Source organism: Sciurus vulgaris, assembly GCF_902686455.1.
Source record: "Sciurus vulgaris genome assembly, chromosome: 10".
In the NCBI taxonomy this organism is placed as follows: Eukaryota; Metazoa; Chordata; class Mammalia; order Rodentia; family Sciuridae; genus Sciurus; species Sciurus vulgaris.
Genome location: NC_136470.1, coordinates 80,208,386 through 80,224,418, shown reverse-complemented (window position 1 = coordinate 80,224,418; position 16,033 = coordinate 80,208,386). Strand labels below are relative to the sequence as shown.

Sequence of the window (16,033 nt, the reverse complement as noted above, 5' to 3'; positions counted from 1 at the left end):
TTTTAAGTAGGTGATGTAACTTCAAAATTTTGGAATAGTTTACTTTGGACTTAATATTTATTGAGCCATCTTTTCCTTGTATAGTTACATTATTATTTTTTTGCAGTTAAAGTATCAGAGAATCTTGGAACGTTTAGAAAAGGAGAACAAAGAATTGAGAAAATTAGTATTACAGAAGGATGATAAAGGCATCCATCATAGGAAGCTGAAGGTATTTTATTTCAACTTATTCTCAGAACTTTGACACGTACCATTTTTCATTGATACCAGATTTTAAGGAACTATCAAATGTTTTGGTATTCTTTTATTTCCAACTCAATGTCAATATTTCACAAATTTAAGTCTCCAAGATTTACTTTATACTGGATCCATAAAATCTAATTTCTTGTGAATTTATTTTTCTGAAATACTTGTTTATTTTTAGGCTTAATTTCTACATCTACAAAATTAAAATTATTAATTTGATGGACATTTAACTATGACATTGTCATTGCCTTTCTATTATTTCTAGTGAATGACTGGGCCATTTTATTTGATTTAAAAAATTAACATTCATCTTCTAAGGGAAGCTTCTTTGGGCATTTATGAGAATTTTTGAAAAAGTTTATGCTGGTATTATTATTAGCACATTGGTAATTACCTCTGAATAAATTAAATCTTGTTTCCCACAAAACCAAGCCACGCCATTTGTAGTTAATGAAATTAAAGTAATTCATTTAGCTTAAATGTAGTAAGTAAGCACAATCTCAAAGTAAGTACCATTGGCACATACATTCTGTAGCCAAGGTCCAAAGGTATCATTCTAGTTTAAAGAATGTGTTCATAGCTGTGACTCTTAAGTCATGACAGCACAAAAGAGATGAAGTATGGCTTTGTTTACAACTTGTCAATGGAGAAAAGCCACATCCAGACGAGATCGGGAGCGTTCAGGGTGGTATGGCCGTAGACAAAGCCACATCCATAAGTAACCGTATGTTGAGAATTTACCTGAGAAATGGCGTTTTCTCTCATAAAATGCATTGGTAATGAAAAATTTTTTTGCTTATTTTTAGATAGATGAATTGGCAGTTGCTTGCCATTTAATTACTTCCAGGTATAATAGAATAAAGGAACTTTAAGTCCTATTGTTCCTATCCTGGCATTAAAACTTATCTTAAAAAAATAAAAAACCTTTCTTTAATTATTAAATGTTGATGATTATCTTTCTTTCTAGACCTATTTGCTTATTTGTTTGGTCATCAGATATTTTACTTGAAGCTTGTTATGTGCAAGACACCATGTTCATTCCTGGTCTACACAGGAACAATTTAGGATATCTGTGCCAGATGCTCTAACATAGTAGCCTTCACAGGTGTCAGAGGAAACTTAACCTCTCTTACTGGCTTAACAGTCCTCTTGGTGATCATTTTTCTAGTTTTATCCTCAGATATTGCACACTTGCACGTGCTCTCTACCCATTTTATTTTCTCCCTGTCAAATACATACACCCCATATTTGGCAGAGAATAGTTTCCTTGTCAGTTGATCACCTGGCCTCTTTTATGGCTTTTTTGGTGTTAATGGTCTTCCTCTGTTGACATTTAGTATTAACTCATCAGAATTAATAACTTCTTTCTTTTATCATTTAATTAGAAAGTTAGGAAATCCTGAATTTATCTCTAAATTAAACTGAAATTCTAAACTGAAGATGAAAATGGCATTTTATTATGTAGTCTTTTAATCTTTACTGTGAAGATATAGTTATATAACTGGAAAAAGCAATATAATAATCACAGAAATGCAATTTGAACATATTAATTTTTTTCTCTTGACACATCTGTAGTATTTTTTCCTTAATGTTTTCACTCATACTGATTTTTAAAAAATTTTACAGAAATCTTTGATTGATATGTATTCAGAAGTTCTTGATGTTCTCTCTGATTATGATGCCAGTTATAATACACAAGATCACCTACCACGGGTGAGTGAAAAATTAATACACAGTGAACTTGCTCATTAGCAAAAATCATCTTAGCTTCTTAAATATTTTATGTATCTATATACATAATGTATGCATACACATATGTATAACAGACATAAACATACATAATTTTTTACCTATATAATCTTATTTATGTGTTCAGGTGATACTTAAGCACTGAGTATTATTTGATTCTTTATTTTGCTCCATATAAATATAAATATATTTATGTATTACATGTGTTATGTGTTATGAAGGAAGACTTATCAGGTTTTTGGCATTATAAATTCATTAGATTTATAATAGTAAAATATCTGAACCATGAATTAAATTAGGCACACAAATGAAATTTAACATAATAGAATTTAAATGTATTTCTAAAGAATAAACTAGCTATGGAAAGATTTGTGGAGAGTTAATAATCTAGCAGTAGAAAAAGTGGTTTTAATTAATCAACACAAGTTTTTTAAGTTAAAATTTGACTATAAATAACGAATCTAATTAATGTTTTGCTGTTTATACTAATGGTTGATACATGTAGTATCAACCATCATTTTGTTTTGGGTTTTCAAAAATTCATTTTTTAACTAATTATTTTAAAAGACTAAAAAAAGCTCAGTGACATTCTATATCTAAACTGATTTTTATCTGAGAAATATGAATGCTATTTGCTTTGTGATAAGGTTGTTGTGGTTGGAGATCAGAGTGCTGGAAAAACAAGCGTGTTAGAAATGATTGCTCAAGCACGAATATTCCCTCGAGGATCTGGAGAGATGATGACACGTTCTCCGGTGAAGGTAGGAAAACAGCCATCTGAATGAAGTGCTTCAGGAGAGTCACCACTTGGTGAGGGCTTCATTTGGTGGAAATGAAGACTTTTAGCTAAAACGAGAACTTTTATATAGTATTTGAATCATTCCCAATGTAGAAATCAGTAGGAGGCACAACCAGAATGCTCATGTGGCAGAAGAGAGTGTGGGAGAAGACAGTGGAGGTAACAGTGGCTGGCCAGGCTGTACTGAGCCATGGTGAGAACTTTGGATTTTATTGGGAATAAGATATATGAGAGATTGAGGAAGAGAATGAGAATATTAGAAGTGAAATTAATTAATATATATAGTTTTATTGTAAAAAAAGAGCAAAGAGGGCAGTGACAATTGAAATGTTGCATCAAGGGAAAAATTTGAAGGTATTTATATGCTGCTTATATTGATATATGGGAGGAAAAATAATGTAAGAAAAGGAACCCATTGCAAAGTCATTTGAGGTAAAGGAGGCCAAGACTCACTATACAAGTTGTCCATATATAGAAACACTAACAATCCACTAACATGGATGCGCACATGGAAAAAGTAAGTGGACACAGTCTTTCTTTAAACAAGTATTTGGTGAGCTCTTTATATGTACCAGTACTGTTCTGAGCAGTATGTTGGCAAGCAAAAAAGATTCTTGTCATAATGGAGAATATGTTCTGGAAGAGGGAGACAAACAACAAACAACTAAATTATAAAGTATGTTAGATTATAATTATTGTGTTACAAGAAAAAGAAAAAAAGTGGAGCTAGGCAAGTGGAATAGAGGTAATAGGGTACTGGTAGATTGCATTGATAAGGTGGCATTTGAACCAAGATTTGCAGAAAGTGAGGGAAGTAGTCACATGCAATCATGTTCCAAGCAGAGACTCGCTAGTGTACAGCCCCTGAGGTGGTTGGAGGAGGGAGGCACTGTCATATTCAAAGAAGAGTAAAGACACCAGTGTGAATTGACCAGAATGGAGAGTTGTGACGATGTCATAGGGATAATGGAGGACTGGGTGCTGGGTGAAGAAGATCATTAGACCTTACAGACCTTTGCAAAAACCATGATTTTTATTTTGAATAAAATGAGGTGCCAATGCAGAATTTTGAGTAAAGTAATATTGCCTTTCCAAGGGTCTGGCTGCTGTGTTAAAACTAGACAAAGGCAAGATAGATAGAATCATGGAGACCAGGTGGGAGGCTATTGGATCGTCTAGTTGTCCCTTGGACTGGTGAAGTAGCATGAAGTAATAAGAAATGGTTGGATTATCAATCTGTCTTCAAAGTATCAATCTGTTTGAAAGTTGCCATATTTGACATGGAAAGAGAGGGTATATGCTAGTGATGAAGGAGGTTGTGGATCTAAACACAGGACTCAGAATTGCCTCCTGGGCATGCTCAGTATTAAAAAGTTGAGTGAAGAGATAATAAAGGAATGTGTGAAGGTCCAGCTGATGCAGTAGGAGGGAAACCAGGACCGTAATTACTGAGAGTCAGGTGAAAATACAGTGAGGAGGAAGAAGTGATCATTGAGGTCAAATGCTGCTGAAAGGTAAAGATGAAGGCTGAGAAGCAGTCAGCCAGGTGTGGTGGCCAGGTATCTTGGCACATGGCTATAATCCCAGTTACTTAAGAAGCTGAAACAGGAAGATGACAAGTTCAAGGGTAACTTTGGCAACTTCAGTCTCAAAATAAAATGAAAAGGTCTGGGAATGTAGCTCAGTGGTAGATTGCTTGCCTAGCATGTGCAAAGCCATGAGTTCAATTCCTAGTCCCTGTTAGTAGGGAAAAAAAAAAAAAAAAAGACTTGAAAAGCAATCATTCAGTTTACCAGTGAAGGCAAATAAGTGGAATGTGTGGAAATTTTTTGATTGCTTCCTTAGTGAAACAAGAGGCCAAATTGTCAGCTGTTATATAAAGGATTGAGATAGGAGAAGGAAATGAAGATTTTGTGAGATGTTGAGGTGGCTTGATGAAGTCAAGAAGTATTAGAAATGATGAATCAGAAATCTGTATAGGGCTTTGGGAGGTTTTTGGTTTGGTTTGGTTTTTTTTTTGGTTTGTTTTTTTTTCCTTTTTCTTTCTTTCACATTTAGCTGGTAGAGTGGGTATGGAGTAATTAAGAAGTGGAAAATTGGAAATTGCCAAGAATTACAGCTAGAGTAGTGGTAGAAAATGAGACAATGAGCTGATATTAATCAAGAAGTGAAATCTGTTTATAATTGCAACAAGGAGTATCAGGCAGTCTAGTATGATTCAGACAAGAGAGTATACTTTTTTGATTCTGGCTATGAATTGGACCATGTTGTGTGATACTTGTTCCTTCTTCGTTTTTCTGTGCTATTGAGTATGCCACACTTTATAAATCCACTTTACTATTGATGGGAATTTGGGATACCTCCAACAGCCCAAAGTGAACCTGTGCTTCATATCATACTTCATATCAATTGTAAAAACATTGGAAACCTACTTTTTGCATTGTTACTAGTATCCTAATTGTAGAGGTCATGGATGATACTTCAGGAAAGAATTAACTTTGTTCTGATGAATAGTTAGAGTATTGACAGGTTTTCTTGAAACACATAATGCTGGCCTATTGTGAATTGGCCATTAGATTTCTAGTATTTTATCTGGGTTTCTCCTCCTTGGTGGATCCTGCTCTCCATATTTTTGTCTCCCCAGGTCAGTGAAATTGGCAAAGTCTTCACTTAGCATTTTAGCCTCTTCGCAGCTACTTTCTGCTTGGTTTTCTAATATGCACAAGTCTTGAAGGGAAATAGTGCACAGGATGTAGGGCTTAGTTTTGTGGGGAGTTCACAAATTTTATATTTTTTTCTGGAATTTTTTTCTGGTATATTTTTTTCTGGAATCTTGATACCTTAGAAGGTCGTAATAAACCTGAACTCCAGTTTTGTCTAGTCAACCCAGTGTAACTGCTGCAGGTTTCAAGCTTTTCTCTTGTACCTCTGCCCTGAGTCACAAATGCTCTGATGGAAAACAGCTGCAGGAAAATCCCCTGCAAATCCTTTGGGATCCTAGACATGGTCCATGATATGCTGTAGTTGCTTTTAGCAGCTATTTTATCTAACCTGGTAGTACTGTCAGTGGAAGGAATTGTGTTTTTAAAGTAAAATAGTAAAAAATTACAGAGAAACTTGAAAAGTTAAAATTGCTACATTAAGGAATGTGAAATTTAGAAATTCTCATAAAACCCCGACCATTAATATATTTTTAAAAATATTCTTGTCCAAGGGCCACTCCTTGGGTAAAGCCTCTCTGACTCTTTAACAGTCATTGCTATTCTCATCTGTGGCACCCTAGGTTTTGCCACACTGTTCTATCCTGTCTATATATATTTTTCCCAGTATGTAGTGAGGCCTACAACAGGACAAGTCAACTGTGTTTTCCTAACTGCAACACTTGACAAATAATTCGTATAATTATAGATGTTGAATAAATGAATTGTCCTTTACCTAAATTCACTTTGAAGTTAAGTGCAGGACTTTCTTTGACTCTTTAAGTTTCAGCATTATCTGCATGACATTGACTAGGGAATGAAAAGGGCAGGAGCATTTGGTAAAATCACAAGATATGAAGTAGCCAGCATTCTTGTTGGAAATCACAACATATGTGATATATACATGAACAGTACAGAACTGCCATGGTGATAGCTCCAGGGGATGCTCCTGAAATACAGTGTGAAGAACTTTCAGATGTGTGTCCTGCAGTGGCCCTGGCTGAACCAGGTAAATGCCGTAGGAATTAATATTAACTATAAATGTGTCATTATATCTGTTTCCTATAATTTCAGGTGACTCTAAGTGAAGGTCCTCACCATGTGGCCTTGTTTAAAGATAGTTCTCGAGAGTTTGATCTTACCAAAGAGGAAGATGTAAGTAGAATTCATCTGAGGTTTATATGTGTACCTTTATAAGCTCTATGAGCTTATAAAATAATTAAATGGATTATTTGTGAACTAAAATTTTCTTAGCATTTTGTTATGTTCCTTTAATAGCTTGCAGCATTAAGACATGAAATAGAACTTCGAATGAGGAAAAATGTGAAAGAAGGTTGTACGGTTAGCCCTGAGGTAAGGGTTGCAATTTATTTCAACAATGTTTTAGCCAGGCACGGTGGCACATGCCTGTAATCCCAGCAACCTGGGAGTCTGAGACAGGAGGATCTCCAGTTCAAGCCAGCCTCAGAAAAAGTGAGGCACTAAGCAACTCAATGAGACCCTGTCTCTAAATAAAATTGAAAACAAGGCTGGGGTGTGGCTCAATGGTCAAGAGCCCCTGAGTTCAGTCCCTGGTACAAAAAACAAAACCAAACAAAACGATGTTTTATAGAAGTGTATTATTTATAGTTCCAAGTAAATTACAGTATTGGTATTGATGTTTGATTATTATATGTATTTCAAGACAATTTTTTTGAAAAATGAGATTTTTTTGAAAAATGTTCTAAATAATGTATCATTTTGTGGATAATATTCTAGAATAATTACTTTTAGGATCGGAACAACTTTTCTCCAAATGTTGTATCTGAATGGATGAGATGCTGAATTTTCAGAATATATAACTCCAGAAAAATTGTTAACAACCTCCCCCCACAAAATTATTTTTTTCTTCCTGAGTAGACTATATCCTTAAATGTAAAAGGCCCTGGACTCCAGAGGATGGTGCTTGTTGACTTACCAGGTGTGATTAATGTAAGTATATACAAAACATGATTTTATTTTATTTCTATTGTGGAAAACACTTATAATGACATTTAAAACCTTTTTCTTCCAGACTGTCACATCAGGCATGGCTCCTGACACAAAGGAAACTATTTTCAGTATCAGCAAAGCTTATATGCAGAATCCTAACGCCATCATACTGTGCATTCAAGGTAAATCAAAAGATTTAGTTACATCGATATGCTTTCTTTAGTAATCCAAGCTTTGCTCTCAATAATGCACATTATGGAAATATATAAGACAAATGGGCATTTACTTTTTCTTTTGTTCATTTTATTTGCAACAGAATTGAAGTTGAGGATATTTTGATTATTTTCTTTCTAGGAATCATAGAAATTTTTATTGTTCAGATTTTCCTTTCATAAGTAAGATAAACGTATTAAGAAAATGTTTCTTGTTATAAAGCAGATATGAAGGTATAGTTTGTGTTTACTTTGCAATTATTATAGTTTCATTTTTCAACTTTTTTTCAGATGGATCTGTGGATGCTGAACGCAGTATTGTTACAGACTTAGTTAGTCAAATGGATCCTCATGGAAGAAGGACCATATTTGTTTTGACCAAAGTAGACCTGGCAGAGAAGAATGTAGCTAGTCCAAGCAGGGTGAGGGCAAGTTCTTTATTGTAAAAACAGATTCTTCATGCAATCTCTAGCTGTGATAGGGATTGGTTATTTTTAAATTTTTAATCTTTGTTAGAGAGTAATCTTGGGATTTAATTCCTATTTAAAAACAAAGTATCAAAAATTTATAGTAAATTACTCAAGTGTAATTTTGGAATATAAATAAAATTCCAGGTATATTATAGTTAATTTACTTCAAAAATACTTAAAACTGCTTTTTTTGCGTTCCCTTCCTTTCTTCATTCCTTCCTTCCACAAATCAGTGGTAGTATAGATTTCTTTTGGATCTTATATATGCCATTTTACTGCAGGTAAACATTACCTTCTCTCATTCACTAAGACTGCATAGTATAGCAGATTTTTATTGGCGTCAGGTTCCAGCATTCTTATCCATGCTCCACTGTCAGTTGAATCTGTGCTCGTAGGCAAATCTAATCACTTTTCTGAACCCATTCAATCTAGAATCCAGCCCACTAGTCTAGTTGACTAGATAAGATCTAAGGCTATTTTTATTTCTGAAATTCTGAGTTTTATGTGTACTATTCAGTATCCCTTAGGGGAATATGTTTAGAATTATTTCACTGAAATCTCTTAACAACTTCCCTATTTCCTCCTGCTGTCTTATTAGGGTTCAAGTCTTCACTTAAGCATGTTCTTTATTTAATTATAAAGGCAAAGGCTTCTGGGTTCAGAGTACAGAATCTGTAACCAGATTGCTTAGTTTTAAATCCTGGCTTTACCATTTGCTAACTATGTAATCTTGAGTAAATTATTCAACTTTTCAGAGCTTTAGACTTCCTTGTTCAGTGGAATGAGGATATTAATGGTACTATCTCATAGGTTTTGAAGGTTAAATGAGTTAAACAAATATGGTTAAAGTGATTGGAATAATGCTAGGCATGAAAGTGTTTGTTACTGCATGGCAGCTATCATCTCTGAGTATTAGTATTGTTATATCATTATCCCCTCTATAACAACAACTTTAAACTTTGTGTAACTATCCCCACTGCTACTACATAGAATGTGTCCTTCCCATCTTATACCTTTTGGGACTATTCCTCTGTGTCAGGAGTCTCCCAAACAGACCAGCCCTAGATTCAGTGATTGTATAGAACAACTCATAGGACTTGCCACATAGTCATACTTACGCCTAAGATTCATTACAGTGAAAGGGTACAAAGGAGCCTGGAAGTCTGGAGGCAACAAGTTGCTCATTAGGGACTCCATACCTGAAGTTTTTTGTCAGATGCTGGTCAGATAGGCACACTCGTGTACCAAAATTCCAGACTCCCAAAAGGAAGGCATGTGTTCAGCATTAACTACACTACTTGCCTGATGAGCCACTATTATTTAGAGTAAGTTTTATATCAATATAGGGGACTGTTTACCAATTAAGTTCCCAGATGCCAGGAAAAGGAAGTAGGCCTTTTTCAGAATTCTCTCAGGCCTGTTATGTTAACTCTTTCTCCATATCCTTCATGACCTCCCTGTACAGTGCCTTGTTTTTAAGAGTAAGGCCTGTTGTTGGTTATATTGGTCCTGATGTGGAGGAGAGAAGCGAAGTAGAAACAAATTTCTGTGACCTCCATTTCTGTCTAGTCCTTTCATTTTTTTTCTCCTTTGTAGGATAGTCAGTTTGAATTTCATTTGAAGTGCAATTGAAGTGTATTTCATTCTTTTTTAGTCAAAGACTGAACAGTTGCCTAGATCGTAATGAGTCTTAGAGGAGGAACTCCTACCCCAGTATTAATCTGAATGGGCTTCAGGGGTGAGACTTATATTGTGTGTGAATAATAGATTTCTGTGCAAATATATACGTTTCTGGGTTTAGAGACTAGTTTTTATCACACTCAAAAAAGGATTTTTGACACTGAACAAGTAAAGAACCAGTGGGTCCAATTATTAAAAAGGGAGTAGGGAAAGGAGAAAGAAGAAAGACTAAGAGAAGACAATCCAGCTTGTTTAGAGGTTAGATATTTGAAGAACTACAGGGAAATAAAAATCAAAAACTACTGTTTTTGAATGCTTTTCTTTGCTGGGACTGTGGTCAGTATCATATTATCTCATAATCTCAACAACCTTTTTGAAAAAATTTAGTCACTTAAGGCCACATAGCTAATCACTGGCAGAGCAGGAATTCAAACAAAGGTTGACTCCAGAGCACTACATAGTCATTCCAAGTTTTAATTTTGGTGCCTGTGTTTTATTAAGACATTTTCAGTATAGTAAAATTAAATGTATTTGTTTTTCTCAAATAGCAATTGAAATGCATTTAAATGCTTTTGTACAAATTTATTTTTGATCAACTTAACATGTATAGCATCATAAATTGTTTTGCCTTCTAAATTGTATGTTTTCCTTTTAAAAATTATGTAAGCTTCTATCTCACATTTATTTTTCCTACTTCTAAAATCAGATTCAACAGATAATTGAAGGAAAGCTCTTCCCAATGAAAGCTCTGGGCTATTTTGCTGTCGTAACAGGAAAAGGTATGCAAAGATGGATAATTATAATTTATTTTCAGTTTTTGTTGTTTCAAATAATAAAGATTAATTTTCTTAGTGAAAATTTGGTCATCCTCTTTCCCTTAGGAAATAGCTCTGAAAGCATTGAAGCTATAAGAGAATATGAAGAAGAATTTTTTCAGAATTCAAAACTTCTAAAGTAGGTATTTTGCTAAAGTATTTTAAAATTTAATAGTGAGAAAATAGCTTAAATTGAAATGTTTTCACTTAAAAATTTATTGTTTTGTAGCTATTAGTTTAACAGGGACTTTTTTCCCAAATAATGGTTTGTATCTAATAAGCAAGTTCTTTTTTTTTTTTTGTGGGGTGCGTGGGGGCATTACCAGGGATTGAACGTGGGACACTCAACCACTGAGTCACATCCCCAGCCCTATTTTGTATTTATTTAGGGACAGGGTCTCACTGAACTGCTTAGTACCTCGTTTTTGCTGAGGCTGACTTTGAACTCAGAATCCTCCTGCTTCCCACGCAGCTGATATTAAAAGCATGTTCCACCATGCCCACATAATAAGCAAGTTCTTAAGCCACTATTTGACAGAATTGGGAACAGTTTGTCACATGGTATGCAGATGCTTTCAAGATAAATTGCCCCTGGATATGTGGACACTGAAAGACAACACTCACATCTCCTACATTGTTTCACTTAGGAAGTGATTTTTTAAAATTAACATTTTCTTTTTAAAATATGTGTTCACATTTCTCTTACAGTAAGGACACAGTTCTCTTAAGTTGGGTTGGGGTTGTCAAAAGAATGTCTCAAAATAGGTATTAACAGAATTTAGTAGAAAATGAGATTGACTGAAAATGAAGAACTAAAAGGGCAACTGAATTGTACTAAAACGTTATTAGTAGAGTGTTTCTGGAAATAGAAAAGTGTATTTGCCAACAACCTGCAGAAATATCTGTTGGGGAAGAACTGACAAACATGAAACTGTGCTGTCAATACAGTAGTTGCTAGTCTGTGTGATTATTAAAAATTTAAATGAGTTAGTATTTGGTAAAATTAAAAATTCAGTTCCTCAACTAGCCACACATTTTAAGGATTCAGTAACCCTATATGGCTAGTAGTTATTCTGTTGGACTGCCAAGTTGTGGAACATTTTCTTCACCACAGAAAGTTAATAGTTGACAGTGTTGGTATAAAAGATGTAAGTGGCTGTTCTTAATACACAGGTGCATTCTCCAACGTGGTGGTAGTATTATTGTCCTTTTAACATGGGAATATATTTTAATCCTTTTTTGTTTGTTTAAATAGGACAAGTATGCTAAAGGCACACCAAGTGACTACAAGAAATTTAAGCCTTGCCGTATCAGATTGCTTTTGGAAAATGGTACGAGAATCAGTTGAACAACAGGCTGATAGTTTTAAGGGTAAGTTGGATTTTTAAAATAAGCAAACCAATTTAGACATTTTATTAGCTGGCAGTCTTTAGCATCCATCATATTTTTCATTCCCTTTTTTTAATAGTTGCTTAGCAGTTGTACTTTACTTTTAGACAATATGTGGAAAATGGAAAAACACAAACCATTTGTTGTGCAAGTATAGGATTTTCCTTTTCAGAGGAAACATTTCTAGGAGCCATTGCAGAGTTTTTTAAAAGTCAAGAAATTTATAGTAATGCTTGAGAGGAAGCTTACTTAACTATACAGAACCTGGATTCTCCCTTTACAGAGATGAGAGGAAACCTGTTGGGAAGCAGAGCACCCTGTGCTTCAGCTACAGTTGTCCTGCTTTCTTAGTCCCACAATTTACTGCCCTCTGTCTTTCCTTACCTAGTTTCACCTAACGAGATTATAGTCTTTCCTTTTCCCATTTGGAAAGTTTACCTATTTATTCCACTTAGTACCTGAGCAGTCTTGTAAGTATTATTTTTATTCCCATTTCACAGAAGAGAACACAGGTGCAGAGTAGTGTACACAACTAGTGTCACATAGCATTTAGACTCAGGATTTAAATCTTAGTGGTGTGACTCCAGATCTTCTCTTAGCAGCTGTACTAAGCTGCTGCAGCTATTTTTGAAGTGGAGAAACTAGAATCAAAGAGAATATTTTAGACAGCTATTGCAATAATTAAGTTATGAGATGTTAAGAGCCCAGAGTACTAAGGAGGCATGCCCTCAGAAATCCGGTTGATGCAGAAGGTATGCAAGATAGACTTTCACCATTACATCTGGAAAGAAAGAGAATCATAAACTTAAACACTTCACTTCTTCCTCAGCAACACGTTTTAACCTTGAAACTGAGTGGAAGAATAACTATCCTCGCCTGCGAGAACTTGACCGGGTAATATATGGATATCTCATATATTTTGTATATATTTTAATTTACTGTATTCTAACAGAATTGATGTTGATGAGAGAAAACTGGAAGCTAAATTGCTTTGGTTTTCACTATAACAGGAACAGTTATCTCTTTTAAACAAATTGTTTATTATATATCATTAAAACAGTTGAATCATAAGATATCAAAACAAGTGTCGAAATGTTTTTCTGAGAGTTAAATAATATTCTTTAAAGGTCATAGAATATTTATGTAATCAAGATTTTTTAAAAATTTGCCTTTTCAGCATTTTTCCTTAGAGAATTGGACTCTGATTTAATGGAAACGGAATATAGTTTCTCCTTGATATTAAAATGCCATTTGTTGCTGGGCGCAGGCATGCCTAGAATCCCAGTGGCTTGGGAAGCTGAGGCAGGAGGATTTCAAGTTCAAAGCCAGCCTCAGCAACAGCAAGGCACTAAGCAACTCAGTGTGAGACCCTGTCTCTAAATAAAATACAAAATAGGGCTGAGGATGTGACTCAGTGGTCAAATGCCCCTGAGTTCAATCCCCAGTACCCCTCCTCCCCCAAAAAAGCCATTTGTTGTAAAACAGCATTCATTTACTATTACTGTTACACTAAATAGATAAATATTGTTTGTTTCATATAACATCGGTTATATGGAAATCTTAGGAAAACAGATGCTATATGAAACACTGCATTTGGAATTGAGTAAGGTGGACATTTATCAGTATTTATATCACTTTCTCTGCCCTTATCTGCATAATGGTATTCCTAAAAAGTAAAGACTATATTACAAGAGCATTTTTGCTAGTCCCACATATTTAAATGTAAACTCAGCCTCCCATCCTACCAAAATCTTTCTTCTGGTTTCTCCTGAAAATCATGACAGGACAAATTTATTATCTTACAAAAAACTTACTTGTATCTGTATTGCCTAGAATGAACTATTTGAAAAAGCTAAAAATGAGATCCTCGATGAAGTTATCAGTCTGAGCCAGGTTACACCGAAACATTGGTGAGTATTCAACTTTGCCATTAATCTCTTTTCTCAGTGACTTTACTATTTGAATTAAAAGAAATATGCAAACTTAAATTGATAAAGCAGTGTTTATTGTTGCATAAAATTATGTCTTTGCAAGATACCTGCTGCTGTAATCTAACCATTGAATTTCTGGAAGACAGCTTTCTACATGGTCTTTTAAAATCTTTGGCTTTTCTTTACTTTGTAATTAATAAATGTATAATCATGTTTTTTATAAAATCATTTAGATGAAGTCTTCATAAATTATACTTCACATAAATAGCAATCTATTGGAACTGGTTGTTAGATTACTCATAGAGAAGAAAATTGGTTTATAAAGAAAAAGTATTAAATATTCCTAAGTTCTTATTTTGGAGTAAGAATAATTACTACTTTCTATAATATACACCTGCTATGTTGTATACAGATCACATTTTCAAGATGTGTTTTTTATTTTTTTTTACCTTTTTACGTCTTCAGCATTTTTCCTAAGGTAAATTCTCATGTGAATCTCTTTTAAGGTGAAGTACCACTTTCATTTTGTTTTATGTAAATTTGGACATTCTTATATTTGTTGGCGTGGGCATTATGAACAAATAACTTATATGTACCTCAAGCACGCTGTATAAAAATAGCTTTGAAACTTTTGCAGTCATATCTTAATTAAAAAATTCTTTGTGCCTAAATTACCTTCCATATATGGTCCATGATATTTTTAAGAATTTATCATTCTTATAGCAGAACTATTCTTACCATCCTTCATGATAAATTTTTTTTGTATTTATTCTGTTTGCTCAGTTAAAGGTTTTCACCCAAGTCAAGACACCAGTGTCTAGTCCTTAAATTTGAATTTGTTCTCACTAGTGTCCCAACTCAGTGCTCTCCCTTCCTCAGTAATGATACATCCTCTTCTCTTAGTATTTAGATATTTTTTTTTTTCTTCCTATACTAGGATCAAACCCAGGAGTACTCTGCCACTCAAATATCTCCTCAACTCTTTTTAGTTTTTATTTTGAGATAAGGTCTCTTGTTATGGTTTAAATGTGAGGTGTCCTCCAAAAGCTCATGTGTGAGACAATGCAAGAAGGATTCAGAGGAGAAGTGATTGGGTTGTGAGAGTCTTAACCTAATCAGTGAATTAGTCCCTGATGGGATTAACTGAGTGGTAGCTGGAGGAAGTGGTTAATTGGGGGAATGACTATGGGGTATATATTTTGTATCTGGAGAGTGAAGTCTCTCTTTGCTTCCTGATCAGCGTGGTGTTAGCTGCTTTCCTTCACCACCCTCTCCTGCCATGATATTCTGCCTCATCTTGAACCCTGAGGAATGGAGCCAACCTTCTATGGACTAAGACCTCTGAAACTGTGACTCCTAAATTTTTCCTCCTTTATAGTTGAGCTGGTAGGGTCATTTAGTCACAGCAAATGAAAAAACTGACCAAAACATCTCTCTAAATTCCCAGGCTTGCCTCTCAAACTTGCCATTCCCATCTCACAGATAGCTAGGATTATAGTTTTTAGCACCTGGCAGTACTTGACCATTTTTTTTAATCTCTCTTACCACCTCCCCCCCAAAAAAAAGAGATCTGGTCTTATCTATATTTGTTGATTGATTAATCAAATATATATGGCACAACTTGTTATGTTTGTTATTTGTATTTTAAGCCATTGCAGTGGCTTTGTGTAAGTCAGTTAGCTTTTGCATTTGCAAGAAGCATAGATACATACATATGTGTGTATAGATGTAAATATAATACTAGTTGCTTTGTCAGATTGTGTGAGGGTAATGCTCATAAAAATGATTTATAAACTAAAAGAACGTTGTAGTTTATGGGAGGGAAAACTGATCCTGCTGCAAATTAATTTCTGGCATCATCAAATGGAAAGCTTAGTTTTGTTTGGACAGAGCAATACTGAAATTAAAGAATAACTACACTGAAGCAAACCTAGAAGATAAATCTAATTTATTTAATACCAGTGGACTAAAAGGGAATAGGGAAGGAACAAAGAAACCTGTACTGCAACATTACCCATTGAGAAGGCAAAGGTGAGAGCTGGGACATCTGGCTACTAGAGAATCATTTTTGT

The 16,033-nt window shown here is 34.5% G+C and overlaps 1 protein-coding gene across 4 annotated transcripts in view; it reads left to right on the top strand.

Moving 5' to 3' along the window:
- OPA1 (OPA1 mitochondrial dynamin like GTPase) overlaps positions 1–16,033 on the top strand; it is an 81,244-nt gene that overhangs the window by 26,806 nt on the left and 38,405 nt on the right. For all 4 annotated transcript variants that reach the window (XM_079101457.1, XM_079101455.1, XM_079101456.1 and 1 more), the window contains 13 exons: positions 107–211; positions 1,873–1,959; positions 2,643–2,756; positions 6,568–6,648; positions 6,772–6,846; positions 7,393–7,464; positions 7,547–7,646; positions 7,968–8,098; positions 10,533–10,605; positions 10,708–10,780; positions 11,897–12,012; positions 12,860–12,924; positions 13,864–13,940. In XM_079101457.1, coding sequence (XP_078957583.1) covers positions 107–211; positions 1,873–1,959; positions 2,643–2,756; positions 6,568–6,648; positions 6,772–6,846; positions 7,393–7,464; positions 7,547–7,646; positions 7,968–8,098; positions 10,533–10,605; positions 10,708–10,780; positions 11,897–12,012; positions 12,860–12,924; positions 13,864–13,940 — 1,169 coding nt within the window. The remainder of the gene's footprint in view (positions 1–106; positions 212–1,872; positions 1,960–2,642; positions 2,757–6,567; positions 6,649–6,771; positions 6,847–7,392; positions 7,465–7,546; positions 7,647–7,967; positions 8,099–10,532; positions 10,606–10,707; positions 10,781–11,896; positions 12,013–12,859; positions 12,925–13,863; positions 13,941–16,033) is intronic.